The following is a 19,696-nucleotide window of genomic DNA, read 5'->3' as shown; positions in this document are numbered from 1 at the left end:
AGCCGCTCCGGCAACGCGGTCCTGCTCCGCCAGCCGAGCCAGGTCCTGGTCCCAGTCCGCGTGCGTGGCGTGTGGGGTTCCCAGGAAGGCGTACGGAGCGCCTCGGAGCCCGCGGGGCGCTGGGGGAGGCAGTGCGGGTCTCCACGGAGGGGCCCGGCGGGAGGGCTGGGCCGGCTCGGAGCTGCTGGGTACCACCCTTCCCCGGGCAGCGGACCGCGGGGATGCGGGGAGGTCGCCAGGTGGCCTGCACTGCGCTTTACAGGTGGGAAGATTTCACATAATGAAGCAAAGATTGGAAACTGATGCCGATCAATGAGATGATCTGGCCCATCCATCCGGGAAGGCCCAGGTCGTTGCTTGGCAACGGCGGATGGGAGCCCTGCCTCACTGCTGCATCGCTACGCACGTGATCCCCGATTCACAGCAAGGCTTATCGCCCTTACACCTGGTCCTCTCGCTCATTCACATCCCTGGCCAGCTCCAGCAGGCATGTGACTTGTGTCCCCTGTCTAGTGGGTACCTGGCAAACGCAGGTCGCTAAGTCAAAACAGCACCTACCTCGCTCAGCCTTTCCTGTTAGCCCACGGCCAGGGGATGCAATTCAGGCATTGGGAACTCTAAAATTGAAATGTGGTCATGGAAATACCGATGATTGTTATAAATCAACAACTCGGAATGAACGAGTTTTTCATTCTGACTTTATTCTTTATTCAAGTCACTTCCTCTTGATGCTACTGAGATCGTGAGTAAATAGGAAAGCTGACAGGGCCATCGGGAAATGAAAGTGTTCTTAGACGTGGGGCCAAACAGGATGTGGCAGGTGAGAAGGTAAAGATGAGGGGGCATGCCAGGGGACCTGGGGGCGGGCAGGACTCAGGCGCTGACCCCGCAGAAGGCGCGTGTACCGAGGATGGCCACACCACCGTCCTCTCGACTGCGAAGCTGCCTCTCCGGCCCCTGTTTCCTCCACGGCCCTCATCTTTTCAACCACGCCCTTCTGGGGCACTAAGTTGATAGCTTTTCTCAAAACAAAAACTGCCTTCGGCTTGGCGTTTTGCATGGAAACGTACACACGCGAGTGTTATTTAGAACACGCGTTTCGTACAGAGAGGAAGGCGCCTCTGACACACAAAGTCGACAATGAACGACGCGTCCATCAGTCACCGCCTGCTTTAAAAGACATATGTAACATTTTCTCCTGAACCTTGAAATACGTTTCTTAGACTCCACGGTGAAGGGTGTCATAGAGAGCCCAAGTTGCGACACGAAGCTGAGCTCGTCCTCACAGCGTACCTGTGCCAGGGGCTTACACGCGTGAACACAGTCGGCTGGCGGGGCCTCCGATCCCAATAAGCATCAGCTTTTGTGCCTTTATAGTAAATACTGTCATCTACTCCGCCATCCTCCATCATGGCCACTTCCTTCCCACCCCACTACCACTTTCAAAGGTAGTATTTGCCTACCTCCTAGATTAAAAAAAAAGCACTACATGGATCAAGAGCTTGCTTTTTAGGTATCTAAAAAGCAATATCTGAGACTTCTCAGGGATGTACATGTTCGGGGTGAAAACCACTAGGAAACACAGTGATGAACGTGTCTGCGTCGCATGCGAGACACACTTGGGGCGTCTGAGATGGAACTGACAGCCCGAGCCAAGAGAGCACCAGGGCCTCACGCGGCCCTCGAGGTGCCCAGACGCGTCTCCTCCAGGACGCTTCAGAAGCTCGCAGGAGGCCCGGGCTGCATCGAGCTCTGCTGGCCCCTGGGCTGAAAGGTCGCAGGCTGTAAGTGGCATTCGCTTGTACTCTCTCCTGCTCGCTCTCTGATTTTCTTTCTCAAACTGCACCTACGCCTCGTTCATGGGGAGCCGGTCCCTTAGATCGGGAGCAAGCGCACAGATCTTGTTTTTATGTGACTGAGTGAATTCTAAAGGAAAAAGGAACAGATGCCGGTTCTAAAGGATGTGGAAGTCAGTAGGAGTCAAACAGCCGCAGCCCTGCAGCTTCGGTCTGAGGGTTTGGAGTGGGGTCAATCCAGTCTCTGTGCTGAGGCTGATGTGTTTTTTTTTCTTCAAACGATCGTGAGAAGCGGGGCCAACAAGAGCTGGGCTCAGGGCTAGAGGCCAAGGAAATCCAGCAAGGGTCAGTGACCCCAGAGGCAAGGTTCCGAGGGCAGCGTTCCAGAGCCTTCTGGGGAAGTTCACACCGGCAGGCTTTCCTCCCCACTCCTGTAAAGACCCTCCTCTGCTTAGCACACCCTCCAGGACGAGGACGCACCGAAGGGAAGACCCTAAGGCTTTATTCACTGCTGTCTACAAACCCGGACGCTGACGGCTTTCTGAAACCTGCTGCAGTCGGCACGTCAGGTTCAAAGATGAGACGTAAAGTGAGGTTTGGGAGAGAGACTAATGTCGCTCATATTATCTGAAAGAGTTCGAAGCATTATTTGAAGCATTATTTGGAAGAGTTTTCTAAATTTACAGGCTTTGGACTGTAATACTCTAATTGCTTATACAATTTTATTTATAGTACTATCGGCTGGTTAAATGAACAAACATAAAATGTTTAAATAGCAAAATTACTCCAGAATAACAGTACCATTATAAAAGTTTGAAATAAGATATTTGCCTTTTAAAATTATTTTCAGTACATTTGGGTACAAAGGATATTATAATTGATACGTAAAGGGTGATTGTGTTTTTATTATAGTAAAAGAAATAATTGTTTCAGGTTTTAAGTTATATCATATTCCTTTTTTTTTAATTTTGTAATTTAAAAGTATGTAACTAGCACATTTTTGTATATAGCACTCATTCCTTTAAAATTTATTTGTAAACAACTAACGTACAATTATACAATTAAAATTTCTGTGTTTGTGTGTTCTACGTGCTTAGCTTCCGTGGAGAATAACAGGATAAGTCAGCATAGGTTTTGCTATTCAAATACTTAAAAGGCGGATGGGAAGAAAAAGCAAATCTTAACTTAAAAATCATTCAACTACAAACCTGGTTATGCACATGAAGCTCAGTTAAAATCTTGGAGACCCGAACAGATCTAATTATTCACAGCTCTTATTTCTTATTAGTGTGGATCGCTTCCTTGTAAGCCATTCTAACAAACGATTTTTGCAGATTCACTATCGTGAAGAATGATCAAAGTCAATGTCTTACTAACTTTTTGACACTTTATATTTCTTACTGACTTTTTGAAACTTTGTGGTCCTTTTCCTAGAAACCAAGGACTAAAACAACATTATTAATAATAATATTTTTATTTTCTTTTGAGAGAAAATGTACAAAATGAGCCTTGGTGAAATCTGATTATTCCTGATACTGAGGGAATCCCATTTTCTTGCTGACACAATCCTGCAAGTGACACTATCATTTTCGTCCAAGTCATCTTCTCCATCCACCTGGCTAGCTCTGCACAGCAGAGGCTAACTGTCTCTCAGTCTCAGCGAGTTCTCGTTTACCTCTCAAGCATGGGTCCCTGACCAGAAAAGCAATAGTGAGATATAGGTATAGGTACAAATATAGATGGTTATAGCTACAGATGGTTTTTACAGATGGATTTATACAGATGGTTTATTGTTATCAATCAGGAATTTTCATCCTTGTCATAAATGACATTTGAAGCAGACAAGTCTTTGTCATGTGAGGCCGTCCTGTGCATCGTAGAAATTTATCAGTATCTCTATATTGTACATGCCACATTGCAGTAGCACCACTACCCGATTGTGACAACCCAAAATGTCTTCAGACATTGCCAAATACCACCAGGACATAAAATCACTGCTGGTTATGAAATACTGATATGATATAGATATAGATTAGATAGATGATAGATTAGATAGATAAATAGGTAGGTACATAGATAGACAGATAGATAGGTTGATTAATTGATAGATATAGATAGATAGATGATAGATGATAGATAGAAGATAGGTGATGATAAATGATGATAGATAAATAATAGATGATAGATAGATGATAGATGATAAATAGATAGATGATAGATGATAGGTGATAAATGATGATAGACCCAGGAGTACTCCTTACATGTTTGGGGTAGGAGAGAATACCTTGATATTGGAACAAAGCAATTGAAAGATCGCTTCAGATCAGCAAATAAAGATCCCACTCATTATTTTTACTCGTGCATCATATTACATACCCTCATTTACTTATCTAGTCTCTATGGAAAAATAGACATTCTTGAATCTTTTATATATTACCAGAATGCACTCATAAACCTTTTACATGAATTTCATCATATGTTAAGGTATATTTGTAAAATAAACTCTTAGCACAGTCTTGCTGAATGTGTTTATACAGTTTTTAGGTTTGATTGAAATTTCAAAATTTCTACCCAGAAATAATTACTGTGATTTATAATCCTACTGACATTTGTCTAACACTCTCACAAACTCTGAGTTATAAAAACTTCTAGAGTTTTGCAATTCGGAATGGTGATGTATATTATACTATTGTTTTAATATGCTTTAAATACTTATTGCCATTAATTACTTATATTTAAATTCTTTGTTTATGTTTTTACCTGCTTTTCAATTAACTAATTTATTTTATTTCATTACGACTTATAAATTAAGGAAATCAGTTCTTATAAACATCTATTGTAACTATATTTGTAAATAACTTTTGTAAATACTTTTTCTCAATTTGTCATTCGGCTTTCTTCAATTATTTTCTTCATGATTTCTAAACTAAGTGTATTGAAGAATTTCTTTTTAGTATTTTTATTATTCCATATTAATATTTAAATTGAGGATCCAACACATTTATTTTATTATAAGTAGTGAACACAAAATTTTATATTTTATAAAATCGTGTCTATATTCAGGCTTCCATAACTAACACACAAAATACTTTTATCTGCTGAAAATGGAGTTCTGTTGCAAATTGTCTGTTAGTCTACTGTTCTGTTCTCTTTCTGAATCTCTGAATGCCTTTTTCATATGTCTATAATTTTACAAAATAAATGTCCTAGATGTCGGGGCCTTTGGGAGTATGTCCACACACATATATTTATGAGTATCCAAGAGTTCTCTGTCCATATGAGTACGTTTGCTACTTATCCCATTTCCCATTTAGAAAAAAAAAAAAAAATGCAGCTCACTGCCAGCGTTAATTTAATTTTACATAAACAAGTTCTTTGAGGCTGAGGCAAATCTGACTTCTTTTCAATGTAAAAATAGACTACATAAAACTGTTCTTGGAGTTATTTCTAAACAGAACCTGTCTCTAATCCTAACATAACAGAAATGCGTGTGATGATTGGTATTTAATAATTTTGTGTGTGTGGTAAATTTCAAAGCTCGAGCGACACAAAGCAGAACAGCTGGGATGTGACATTTCAGCGGCCGAGAAGTACCGTATTTGCTAAAACACCACTACTAAAACCAGAACGCTATAAATAGAATGATGCCGTTTGTTTCCAAATAATAATAAAAGCGAGATATTTCATGGCCAACTTTGGGGGTGAGGTTAGGACCGGAGCCTGCGAGTTAGGCTGCGGGGTAAATGCTGTGGCCACAGCATCACTGGCGGGGATTCTCAGGGCAAACGGGAAATGGGTCAAAAAACAGCCAAGACATCGAAATGAACTCTCACCGTTTGGCTGCCACAGAAACCACCACCACAGCACAAAGAGGCGGTGGTCAGAATTCGAAGACACGTTACGAGCGGCTTGTAGCAGTTCAAACATCGTCCTGCCCGTCTCCTGTAAGCGCTTCGTTATTTTATCTTCGGAGCTTCTAATTACTAGCAATTTAATAATTTTTATTAATAAACATGAGTTTGATGAAAAAGCATATATATATAGTTGTTCTCAATCAAAGCTGAATGTTAAAACCAGCTAGGGAGACTCTATCATCTGTCTCTCTATCATCTATCTACCTATTTATCTATTTATCTATCTGCGTGTGTGTGTGTGTGTATACATATATATATATCAGCATTTAGGCCCCAATGCCATTCTCAACTCTCTCATTTAATTGGCCTGCTCCTCTATCTAGCCAACCATAGAGAGCCAATGTTATTGGGTACTATCTAGCCAATGTTATTGGGTAACTCAATGTTACCCAATAACTACTGACCTCACCTGTGAGTTGCTGGATAAATAAAATACATACATACATACATACATACATACATATATAAAGGATATTTGAATGATGCATCAGATAAAATTATTATTATTTTTTTTAGTTTTAGCATCTTAAAATATATAGTAGAATGGCGAACATGGCTGACAAATGCACGGAATGATGGGAACATGACGGGCTTGCATGAGGATCACGCACGGCCACGTCCCCCTCAGTGTTCTGCCGCGTGTCTCCGCTAAGGTGTGAGAACCTGTGTGGTCAGAAGCCTGAGCACTGGCTGGGCTCTCGAGCTCTGACACCCTGACTCGTACCCTGCGCAGTGAGCCGTCCCACTGACTCCGCACTCAGGCCACAAGCTCGCCTCTCTGGGGCCCCGTTCGCCAGCTGTGGTCTGGTCATGCCGGTCGTTCCTTCCAGTTCCTGACTCTCTGGCTGGTCAAACGTGACAAGATCAAGACACATATCGATGGCCAGAATGAGGTTCCAGTCCCTATAGAAGCTTTTCACACACTTTTGCCTGTATTTGGCAGAGTCCTAATTGGGGCATTAGTCACCAGACAAGCTAAAAATAAAATGATGCTTAGATTTCTATCTGGCTATTGATCTGTGAACAGTTCCCTCGGGACCCCACACTGGCAATGGGGCCGAATTTAGCCACTGCTGGTTCTCTACTCTAATATAATCTGAATGCGACCGAAATCCCCTCCCAGCCCTTCAAATTCTCAAGTTTCAAACATTACCAGATGTAGTTAATATCATATAGATTTATTAGTTAATTTTAATGCATTCAAACATTATTGTGGTTTAGAAAAAAATAATTGGAAGAAATGATGACATTTTAGCAATACTTACTCATGACTTCCCAATGTTAATGGCCCTATCACATTCATCTCTAACCTCTTCATTACCATCATTGCAGAAAATTAGGGGTAATCTTGTGAAAGTTACAGAGGGAGACGGTTGAAATAACTGCCAAAGCTATTTTCCTAGGCCTTGTAGTCTGCAGTAATCACGGAATAATACATACTGATTTTCCACCTTTGCATGGTACAATTTTCCTTCCTAGTTCGCTTTTACTCAGGTTTTGAGGTTTGATATGATAATGTTATCACAGCTGGAAACTGATATCAACTTCAACCATTTTCTGTGTTTGAGACCAATAAACACTAGAGATCATTGGCTGGACAATAGTCACTGTCTTGGCAAGTTAAAAAGTTTAGGATTTTGTGCCTTCTCGGTCGGACCTCTGTGGAGACTTGAGAAAAGGTGCACGGTCAACCAACGGCCAGGGATTCAAAAAACAGCAATAATCTGGCAGCTCATAGAAGTCAGTGGTTTTAATTCTAAGTAATTCGAAGAACAGATTTCTATTTCAAATTTCGAGTCACATCTTTTTTCCTTCAGTTAAGAGAAGTCTTCACTAACCTCTCAAAGTCTACATGTTACAATTTAATTTACTGATCGATGCACAAATCACGTGCATTTGTGTGTGTTTTTATATAATTAGCCCAAGATGATAACATAAATTGTACATTATTTTTTTCCTTGAAAGATGTTTTTCAAATAGGATAAAAAAATATATATTATTCAGTAGAGATTAAGTTACAATGTACACATCAATACTTCTCTGAATTCTACATTTTGTTAGCTGGGGATTAAATATGAATAAATCTTATGCTATTTAGAAAAAAACTTCTCCATCGTGGTTAAACAAAAGAGATTTCTTTATAATAAAATGCTCAAGCTGATTCACAAAACAACTCCTTTTTTTGTTAGTGCACATTGCGAGCTGCTAAAAACAGCTTAGAGCAGCGGTGAGATGACAGACAGGCAGTCTGTGTAATAATTTTTATGACAGCTCAGCGGATCAGCAGCTCACACATCAGCCCTCCCACAAAAGCATCCTTGGTTGGAAGTCCAGTTGCTTTAAGTGGCGTGAGTTAATCGTGTTCAAGAAGTAAACAACTATTCCAAGATAGAAGGGGAAACAAATAACAGTAAAGTCTCCCATTAATTAGAATTGGATAATATTTATAACTACTTTGCCCATCAACTAATGTTGAAATGTTGCAACCTTCTCACGTGTTTGCTATGACGACAGTAATATTCCTATTTCGCATCATTATTTAGTCAAACGTTTATGAGTAATGACCCATAGCATTTAGCGGACCTTAGGGGAATTCGGATATGCTTCACCTCTTCGTGTCATGCTACCTAGAACAGCAACTTCTGTGTCCACAATGGTTACCACCCCCTCATGGAACGTCCATTCAAAGAGCCCCTCTCAGTGTGGAGATAGGATGGGAGAATCGTATAATTTTATAGACATGAGAGTATCTTCCTTACCTTAAGGACAACAAACAAGCAGAAATATGAGGTGTTCATCCTCTGTCTCAAAGGAAAAAATTATAGGTAACTGAGTAATTTATATGAACCCAAGTGGTCTCCTCATCAGTCTTTCTTGCTTTTTCTAGTAAAAACGTCTAAGTGAGTAAAAGAATCACGATGCCATACATATAACTCACCAATATTTATAAAGCTCTCTGAGGCACAGATATCAATTTATACACTAGTTACTGGAATCAAATAAAAGACAATGAGTCTAATGCTCTAAAACCTCAATATTTCCAGTGCTAATCCTGTTATAACACTGAAAATGGCAGGAATACTGTTTTCTAAACTTTATAGTTATTAACACATAAAGTGATCATAATATCACCGTAAGAATATGAGAGGATAGTCAACTGTTTAAAGACAGTTAATCAAATCACTATTTAAGACAGATTTTCTTTAGAATAGGATCGAATTATAGAAAATGACGATATCGACAGGGAAGTATTTTTTAACAGTACGTATATACTAGGCATTGTTTTTAATTGGAAAGATACGGAATTACTTATATCATGGAATCATATGCCTTGATATCTGAATAAACTGGATTCTCCATTTTTTTGTTGTTGTAACCCTTAGCGATTTCTACTACAATTCTTCCTATGTTACAACATATCACTATCTTATATTGATATGGATCATTGATTTGGAATAAAACTAATAAAGAACTCATATTTAGAAGAGCAGAAAAGAGGATAAAAAGTCTTGCGTCAAATTAGCAAGTGTCGTAGATGCAGGCACCGTGTCCGAACATCCAAACATGAGATCGCTCACGGTAGACCAGGGGAAGGGGAGTCTGCCTAATTCATAAAGGATGAAGCGTTGCAATGTAAGACAGAATGTGCAATGGAAAATTGTCTCTAAAACCAGACAACAGATATTATCAATGACCCAGAAAAAAAACTAGAAGGTGTTTCGCATTTGAAAATGCATAAAGAAAATGCAAATACAATATATTTAAAATATATTATCATACATTTAACATATTAACTATATAGTTAATACATATTTATATGTTAACGAGATGTACAAATATAATTATGTATTTCTGTAGTTATTTTTCTCAATCCACAAAATCATGAATAAAGTACATGATTTGTGTGTATTATGTGCTAACATTAGCATCTACACCATTTTATTTATCTAAGCAGAACGATTTTTTCTACCTACTGTCAAAATTTCTATAAGACTCTATATATTCATCAAATTTAATCTCTAATTAATGCAGAATTTTAAAGCCAGAGGGAAAAGCCTTATTTGCCATATTATGTATATATTTACATACGTTCATCAGTTTAGCTAAGAAATTCCAATTTCTTTGAAAGTAATATACCTCTTTGCTTTGCCAAATTAAAAAAAAAAAACATATAGTTCTTCGAGCGCAGTTTTTTCACATTGATAAATGAAAAATGTAACTTAAAATCATCCAGAAAATATTTTTCTTTCTCCACAGATCAAACTAACTGGGAATAAAATATATTATGATTGTGTAAACCAAAAAAATTCTCCACAGAGTGCAATATTCTTTCATGTTTGACCCCGCCCACCTCCTATGTTCTTTCCATGGAATGTTTTTCCTGACAATATAAAGGTTCCTTCTGTTGTTCTCTGAGTCGTACTCATGCATTATTTTTGTGCTTTTTCTCTCAAATTCATAGTTGCTTAAAAACAAAGGTGTACTGTAACATTACATTAATCACCTTGACAACGCTGTTTACAGATATTGAACAATTTGATGTCTATAAACGAAGTCAATGATCGTTTTCAAAAAGAAGTTACGTTTTCAAGTGTGGAAAAAAACTGTGTAGAAATCTACAACCCTTACTTTTCCTTCACAGTAACTAAAATGTTCTTTTCTTATAGTCAAATTAGAATATTCCAAACGAGTTTCAGAATCTGCGTTAAGCCCAACAGAGCTACTTAACCTAAAATAGGTACAGCCCATACTTTACCTCACTTTCAGATTGCCCTGCTGCAGCTGTCCGTCGTACACCGAGAGAATGTCGAAATCTTCTTCGAGGGCGAAGGTGTGGAAGGACAGCTGGATCCGATTGCGTTCTCCCGTGACGATGATCCACGTGCAGTTGGCGTAGTTGGGATAACCGTGCGGGAACCCCGGGCTCTCAATGGTGCCGTTGGGACCCTGGACTAAGCCTCCGCAGTTCTGACCTGGAAAAGCAAACACACGGAAACAGCACATTAGTACGTGGCTCCCTGTAAACCGCGATTTCTTCACATTCCCAACCGTACTGGCCAGTTTTTACGATGAGTTGTTTTGTGATCCTTCAGGCACCGATATTAAATGATAAATTACAACAGTGTTGTCCAGAGAGAGAGAGAGAGAAAGAGAGAGAGAGAGAGAGAGAGAGAGAGTAGGAATGTATACAACATTTGGAAACTCGTATTAGATATTTGGGGACATTTTCCTGTCTTTTCAGGTACAGCTTCATCGGTATCAGACTGCTGTATTTGTGAGACAAATGTGGTGTAGATTATCTACGTAGTATCATGTTGGAACACTCTGCCCATAACTGCCTTGCTGGGGAAAAAGTAGGGTGAACCGATTATGTATAGTTAATACACTCAGTAGTCGAACTATTGGGAAAAAAAACAAAAAACAAAAAACGATCGATCTGTATCTACGCTGGCTAAAGTCCCATGAAGCCCAAGAATTAAACAAGACGACAGGAATCTCATTCAGTTTAAAATAAAAGGCGCATGACAAGAGATACTAAATTCTCCAGAAATTAAGGAGCAGCCCAGGAAAATTAGGGGCCAGCCCTCGATCAACTGAATGTTTTGTTTACACGCATGGGACTTTCTGTGGGGGGAGCAGGGAGAAGCGCACCCGAACGCTGGCCCCATAACGGACAGGCTGAGTTGGGGTGGACACGCGACCTGAAGCAGGTTTGCAAGACACCCCACGTTTCGCTCAGCACTCTTAGCTTAACTTCCCTTAGACGGGTAGAATTACAATTGCTCTTAAGTGTTCGAGACGACACACGTGACATTGTGATGTATAGTTAAGAAATTTACATTGAGTCTTCATCCTCTTTGGCACAGAGCTCCTAAAATCCTCGGAATGCCCTAAGTAACAAGAGCAACAATCGTACACCTGAAACTTACTGGATTTCATTAACCAATGTCTTCGTAAAAAAAAAAAAAAATTTAAATCAATCGATCAATCAATAATTTTTTCAAGAGAGCGACAAAGTCTTTTGTTATGTTGATGAGGTGACTTTGGCTGGGGCTCGTTCTCAGCAGAGGTGACCCTCCCACACGGTTGGAACTTTGGGTCCTGAACCCGGGGAGGGGCTGGAGGCGGGGTCAGTCCCCATGGGCCAGTGCTGGGGTCGCTCATGCCCACTGAAAATGCCTCCCTAATGGGTTTGGAGCTTCTGGGGTGGCGTGGCGAGGGCCGCCCTGTCCCCGCGCCCTGCCCACGCGTCTCTCTGCCGGGCTGTGACAGCAGGCCCTCCACATCCCCTGTAACAAACCTGCGGCCTAGGGACCGAGTGGCTGCCCGAGGCCCAGGAGCCGCCCTGAGAGATGGAGGGGACCCAAGGCAGGCTCGTAGGAGCCTCTGGTGTACAGCCTGTCGGTCAGGAGCGCAGGTCACTACCTGGCCTTGTGATTGCCATGTGACAGTGGAGCGTAGTCTCATGGGACTGAGCCCCTCCCCTGTGGCATCGGACACTGTCCCCAGGTAAACAGCATCAGAGAGGGAGTGACTGGCAGGTTGCTAGCTGGCCTCGGGGGCATCGCTTGCTGGTTGGTACAGGGGACCCTCCACCACCCCACACAGAAACTGTGTGCAGGGGACCCTCCACCACCCCACACTGGAACTGTGTGCAGGGGACCCTCCACCACCCCACACAGAAACTGTGTGCAGGGGACCCTCCACCACCCCACACTGGAACTGTGTGCAGGGGACCCTCCACCACCCCACACAGAAACTGTGTGCAGGGGACCCTCCACCACCCCACACTGGAACTGTGTGCAGGGGACCCTCCACCACCCCACACTGGTGCGGGGGACCCTCCGTCACCCCACACTGGAATCAAGAGACTGGAGCAAAGAGGGGGCAGTGGAGCAGCACCGACCACCTTACCCATCAGGCAGGTCGGGCATGTGGGGCGAGCTCGTGGGGTGTCCCCAGTGGCTGGCCCAAGCCCCTCAGGATTTTGTGGCATTGACTGTCCCCCTAGGCTTCTCTGGCGAGTGTCAGATTTGAGGAGCAGTTCCACGGGCCAGGATCCGTTCAGTACCCTGTAGCCCTGGGGACCAACAAGGACCTTCCGCAGCAGGGCCACCCCAAGAGCTTGGTGGCAGGCATGCCCCAGACCCCCAACTGTGCTCCCCCACGAGGCCGAGTCCACAGCCCGCTCCCAGCCTCCCGTCCACTCTCCTCAACCTCAGTCCACCGCCTCGGCTCCGAGGTTCCCGCCTACCTGCTTCTCCCGCCACCTGTTCCCAGGTACTGCTTCTGGAAAGTAAGCCTCGGGGACGTGCTAATGTCCCCGCTTTAGATGTGCTCTGATCCGCCCCTCACGGAGTGCCTGTCACGGCTGTGCCAGGCGACCAGACTGAGGGACAACAGTGGAGGCAAAGATCAGGACAGGTAGGCGACCTGAGCTGCCCTGGTAAATGCACTTCAGCCATTTTAACTGTAATAGTGCTGTCACGTGAGGGGACACGTGACTTCTACCGAATCTTTCCAACACTTAATTCGTCTGAGGTTGGCTCCTAAGCGGCCCCTGAAAACTGCCCACAGTGTTTTGTTTCTTCTTAATCTGGTCATTTCCTACCAACAGGTCCAAGTGACTTTACGTGCTTTGTCGGTAAGGATATGTAGAAAGTTCTGGAGTGATTTGGGCACACTCAGGGTGTTGCGTGTCATGTAAGTATGATCCCAGCTTTTTTTTTTTTTTTGAACTGCAAACAGAAAATAATTTCCAAGGACATTTTACACAAAAATATTTCACAGTAGTAGCTCTCGGTGAGCTCAAATCCTTCACAGCAATTTATCAAATGCTTGTGGGTGTTTGCTAAATCTTAATAAAAAAAGATTTAATGAGAGGGATTTATGAGTTTAAAACCAAAGAACTAATAAGAAGCCCATTTTCCACTAAATTTAAATCTAACAATAACACTGTAACAAGTAAGCATTAAAGCTGTAGGGTTTTGAAAGGACTTTAAAAAAAATAGCTTTCCTGTATTTTTCAGCAAATTCTCGCTTCACCATAAATCAGAAAGTGAAGATGTGATTATAAATCGGAGGGAAAAAAATAAACTCAACAGAAAAAGTGTCGGCCAGAAAGTAATTACTGTTCCAGATGCAGCATGATGAACCAGATCGGCAATATTAAGATGTTCTCCAAGGACCGACATTTGGGCGGTGTCTGCATACCAGTTAGTACGGTGCGTTTTGCAGACCAAGTAGCATTAGATCAGCAGAGAGACTTTTCCACAGGCCCCGTATGGAACTCGGGGAACTGCTCGAAAGCTGTTGGCTGAGTGACATGCAAGCCTGGCTGTACATCGCACTCAACCGAGAAGTTATACCAATATCTATTTCTGAGCTAGATTCCAATATAGATGGTCTGGGCCAAAAATATCTAAGACAACCTTGAAGAAGAACAGAACTAGAGACCTTATGCTTCTTAATATGTCATCTGATTACAAAGCTATAGTAGTTCAGATGGTGTTTACTTGGTGCAAACTTAGATAGATAGCCAATGGAATGGAACAAAAAGCCTCCAAACAAAGCCACAGAGACGTAGACACGAGATTGATGACAAAGGCCACATTGGAGAAAGAATGGTCTTTTTAATAGACGGCGCTGGGCCAATCAGATGTCCAAACGGGAAAAATAAGTCTCGATCTCTATTTCACAATATCCACAAACATCACGTCCAGATGAATTGCAGACCTAAATGTAAAATGCGAAACGATAACACTTTCAAATGTAAACAACATAAAAACATTATGTCTGCGGTAAGCAAAGCTCTCTTAAACAGAACGCACACAGTCATACAAGGAGAATGAAAAGGACCTCAATGAAAATAAACATATATTCAACAAACGACGTATTTATAATAGAACGAGAGAACCTCACGAATCAATAAGAAAAACGCAACACAATAGGAAGACGATGACTACAAGCGGCCGGAGATCCGGGATCAGAGAAGGATTTTTCCAGAATCGGAAAGAGACAAATGAGTCATAAAGCGGTAATGACTCCGCAGCCCTGACCACCTCGTCCCCTGGGCCAGGGCCTAGCTGTCCTCACAGATGTCCTGGAGGTGGAAGGAAATAGCGTTTTGTGCTAAAAGAAAACACACGCTGATTTTTTTGGTCTTTCTTTGTAGAAGCAAAAACTCCGCCTTGCAACTTTTGGTCCCACTAAGAAAATACGAATTTGCTGGCCATTTATTCAGTATCTCCTGACCTATAAAATTTTTTTTTTTTTTACTTAAAAACACACACACACACACACACACACACACACACGAAGATACTCATTCATCTAAGCAATAGTACCATAGGGGTATTGACCGGAGTTCCTCAGAGTAAGGAGTATTAACTGAAAATTTGTACCAACACTGAGCTGAGGTCGCCTCCTTAACAACGACCCGGAGCCATGGATCCCAGTGTCATCGGGACCCACGGGAGGTGCATGCTTCCTAATATCTCACAAAAATGACGGCTGATGCCATTTTTCATTAAATTAAAGTAACTCTCTAAATGGAAATCCCAGGTTCTAAAGTGATTATCATCGAATGCGAACAACGCACGGCTGACGTTCCTTATCGATATCATAACTTAACCCAGGTTTCACCCCAACACATGTCTGAAATGAAGACTGCTTTGTTGGAAACAAAATAAAGCCATAAATGGATGTACATAGGCGCAGATGACAGTGCATTTTCAGATTTCACATGCACCGTCGCATAAAGAGAGTGTGTGGGACTCACCCTTGGCCCCTCTACCAGTAAATACCGAGGTTGGGGGTTTTCCCCCAAATGTCCCCAGCAGAGTTTTGAGCCTGTCTTACTTGTATGATTTTCCCATTTGGTTCTGTACCGTAACGGGTGCTTGTCCGCTACAGAGAACTCTCAAATGCTTCACATTTTTTTTAAATGGCTTACGTCCATACTTGATTTCAATGTTGGCCTTAAACGGAGCTTCAACTAAGCACATTACATCAACTGGAAAACAATCTTAATGAACAAACTTTTAAATACTGTAATTACAATCATACATTAACACATCGCTCAACAGGAATCTGTTATAAGCACATTTGTATGTTATATTTGCCAAAGGCAATGAAGTCATCTGCGGTGTTTCAGTGATAGTTTTAATCTTTGAGTGAAAACTGTGTTGTTTTTTGTCAGACCGAAAACTCAATTGTTACAGAAACAAATGCCTAGTGGTCTTCTTTCCTCGAGTATTGGTGGTGAAAGTCACCTTGAAATCAAACATCAAAACCAATGGGAGAAAAACGTGAGTCTGTATACATGTGAATCGTATGTACACCGTAAGTATACGCCATTCAGAAACATCCACACAGAACTGTACACACGGACACATTTTTACTTGTTATAATTCAAATGAACCACTTTTGGACAATTTCAACACATGCTGTAATTTTTTTTTAAAATTGGTGTCTAAAAATGTCACATATCCATTATACCTCAGTGAATCCGAGGAAACAAAATAAAAGCATTTCTAAAGCATCTAGCAGTTAAATGAGAGCCTGTGAGCTACTTGGGTTATAGCTGAAGTAACCAACAGAATGTTAGGTCAGGGGACTCAGATGGAGTTAATTTAGTTCAGATTTCTCAATTCCGAGATCCACGATCCCACAGCTTCCCACACAGAGGTTTTCCGGCAGTCATTTCGAGTCCATCTGATATTTTGAAATGAGATACTGTTTTCAAAATACATTTTCACACACAATGCTCGTTGGCATTCTGCCGCGTGATTCCGTAGACCTGTTAACGCAGGAAGTGAGGCCCATGGCCCAGTGTCCCAGACGTGACGCAGGACCTTGTAACACCAACACGGGGATTATTCCAGCAAGCCACAGCTGCGCGACCAGTGACCGCGTGGTGGGGGACGCTTCATCCCCAGCCAGGTTCATCCCGCAGTGCGCTTGGCCTGGGCTGGCTCCGACCCCGGTGGACCATGGTGGCGGAGCTGGGTTTCCCACACTCCAGCTGCTGCCCTTCCTCTCAACTGACCAGCGCCAGCTGCGGAAGCAGCGTGTCACGTGCCATTTGAAGATACAAACATTGTCGTCTTCGGCCATGTCGCCCTGAACACGCCCCAACCCGTCTGATCTCGCACGCTAAGCAGGGTCAGGCCTGGTCAGTACTTGGATGGGAGACCACCTAGGAAGACCAGGTGCTGCAGGTGAAAAAATAAAGTAAACTGACAAGGTCCTTGCAATCTCTGAGGTCAACCAAGGGTTGCATCGCCTAAAGAAATAAAATAAAGAGTCTCAAACTGCTTTCTCTACTGTCTATTTTATCATAATATCAACAATAAAAAATTCTGTTTTTCCAAAACAGTTTAGGTCTGCATAGACTCAAGTAGCAATTATTCCCCTTACTTCTGGAGAGATTAATAGAGATTTTAAAACAGCAAATAATCAAACATAAAAATATACGCTTCTGGGAAGGGCAGGTCCATGCTGACGTGGCTCATTGTGAGTGCCCGACAGGACAGAGTGCTGTGTCTGCCAGAGACTGCCCTCCTGGGGTCCGCTGCTCCCTGGAATTGTGTCCCTCAGGCCTGGGGTGCCCATGGAGCTGGCCCCATCCACGTAGAGAGTAGAGCAGGCACTTCTCGGGCAGACAGACTGACGAAGAGTTCACATCCTGTGTGCGACAAGCGCAGATGCCCACACTGGCTTATTCTGAAAATCCCGTAATGCAGGGGGTAAAAACGAGGCACGCGTTACGCTCAGTGGCATTCGCCATTCGCGCCCTCTGTCCAGTCCGTGGAAACGACAGCTTACGCTTCCCACGTCTGACGGAAAATTCTTTGCAAATGGAACTTACAACCTGGTTGTGGACCCCCAAAGCTCCTCCAATTTTGACATTTTCTGGCAACATTCTACTGTCCGCCTGCAGCTTTGCCACAAGACTGACCGCTGCCCCCTCCCTCGGCTATGACAGCGCAGCAGCTCTGCAGTCGAGGAGACCGTCCGCCGCGATGCTCGCTTGAATTGTCCCGTTTCTGTGTCGAGTAAGGGGTAGGACCCTGCGGGGTGGATGTGGAGCTGCCGGACCCAGAGTCCTCCATGCTCCCTGGGGAAGGAGGGGGTGAGCGTGCCTGATGCTCTAAGGACCTTCTCAGCAGCAAACTCGTCAGACATGCATCCACGATTTCGTCCATTCTTCAGGGTCTGCATTATTTGGAAAGGGATTAATTGCAGAAGGATCGCGACTTCCTCCGGCTCTGATTGAGGTGTTTCGAAAGGGAAGTCTTCGGCCTCCTGTCCACGCCCGGAAAAGCTTCGCAAGCGCGGCATTTCCCAGCGCGGCGAGAGCAGCCGCCTCCTGGCTGCGCAACTCTGGCCTCGGGGTGCTTGGTTCGATGTAACCCCAAATGCTTGCGGAGACTGCTCATTACAGGGGCAGAGGAGGAACATCAGGACCCAGAGGCGCACGAACATTCTGTCCCCGATGCCTCCACTGTCCCCCAGGCAAGGCCACGCGGGAAGTCATGACACGGGACGCAGACCGGGTGCACCCTGAGTCTGACGGGAAAGGGGTTTCCGCCCCACGGTGTCACCGTGCACAGACTTCTTCGTCCCATGCGAGTTTGTTGTGACCACGAGCGTTGAGTCTGCTCGACTCCCTGCCTGGCCCTGCGCACACCGAGCCTGTCCCCGGCTCGGGGCCTGGGCACACGGACTCCAGCGGCCTTCGTGCTCTTCCCAGCGTGACGCCACCCACGGGTCGCCTGCAGCCCGTGCGCCCAGACCTCCGCCTCTGTGACAGCGTGTCCCTGCACCGCCGCCCACGGCCCTGCGCCCTGCGCCCTGCGCCCTGTCCTCACAGCTTTGGTCATTCTGTGAAAATACCTGTGTACTCGTTGACTCGTCGTTTACCCATCTCTATAGCTAATACATAAACCCTCAGAGCGAGGACGCGATCGGCCTTATTCCCCTCCCCATTCCTAAAACACTGTCCGCAGGCGCGGATTCAGTCACGAAGCACGTGGGAGAGCTCGGGCACGTGTGTGGGTGGCGGCGACAGCGGCGGAATAAATTAAATCCGTGCATGCGTGGATGCGGAAAGAACCTGTAAAAACACAAAGCAGCCATCCTAGGTGGGACTCAGTCGTATACTGCGGCCAGGAGGTTACCTGGGACACTCAGAGCACAGTGTCGTCATTCTAATTCCAGTAAAGGGACCCTGCGGTCCCAGCCCTAAGGCGTAGCAGCTCGGCTGCCTTCAGCTCCTGAGACTCATTTAAATATCCCCCACTTTATTCAAAGCAAATTTCTCCCCCAAGGGGTCCTCCTTTGCACCTTGTCATCTCTGTCCCTTTATTCTAGAAGGGGGTCATAACTTGGCCAGGCAAGGCTGCGCTGAGTCCGACTTGGAACGTCGTGGCTATGACGTCCACGTCGTCCCTCAGCCACTGCATCCTGCAGAGGGGACTTCAGTTAACCCTGGCACTGTACTGTTTTCACCAACTGAGAAACGGATCCATGCATGGGAATAAAATTGTCCAGTGTCTCCCCGCCCTCAAGAGACAGATTGGAAGAACGTCCTGCACAGGGTAGGGGTCAAAAATAAGCACTCGGCTTCTGGGGTCAAACCGGACAAAAAAGTGATTAATTGCTAGCATGGAGCATTGGAGATTGAGTCACCTGGTCCATATGAGCCTCAGTTTCCACATGGGAAGTAAGGAGAATACGTGCTTTGCAAAGTTGTCGTAGTGATGGAGATAAAGAGTGTTAAACTCAGGGAGAAGCTGGACAGAGACGGGTGGCCGCGGCTGCCACAAATGGTGTCACGCAGGCTGCACGCGCAGGCCACCAGGGGCGCTCGCTGCTCACGCGCACGCCCAGCGGCCTCGGACGGAGCCTGCTGGAGGCCGATTGAGAGCAGACTGGGTCGTGTCGTGGACGAGGTGATGCTATGTCTGAACATGCACGAGG

General features: G+C 44.2%; 1 protein-coding gene and 1 pseudogene across 1 annotated transcript in view; one reads left to right on the top strand and one right to left on the bottom strand.

The window, feature by feature from the left end:
* CSMD1 (CUB and Sushi multiple domains 1) overlaps positions 1–19,696 on the bottom strand; it is a 1,232,804-nt gene that overhangs the window by 1,055,472 nt on the left and 157,636 nt on the right. Inside the window, exon 5 of the mRNA XM_015591800.1 lies at positions 10,467–10,683. Coding sequence (XP_015447286.1) covers positions 10,467–10,683 — 217 coding nt within the window. The remainder of the gene's footprint in view (positions 1–10,466; positions 10,684–19,696) is intronic.
* Positions 16,817–16,935, top strand: LOC112482242 (annotated as a pseudogene).

Source organism: Pteropus alecto, unplaced genomic scaffold (genome assembly GCF_000325575.1).
Source record: "Pteropus alecto unplaced genomic scaffold, ASM32557v1 scaffold35, whole genome shotgun sequence".
NCBI lineage: Eukaryota > Metazoa > Chordata > Mammalia > Chiroptera > Pteropodidae > Pteropus > Pteropus alecto.
The sequence above is the reverse complement of the archived record's forward strand: the minus strand, read 5'-3'. Positions and strand labels throughout refer to the sequence as shown.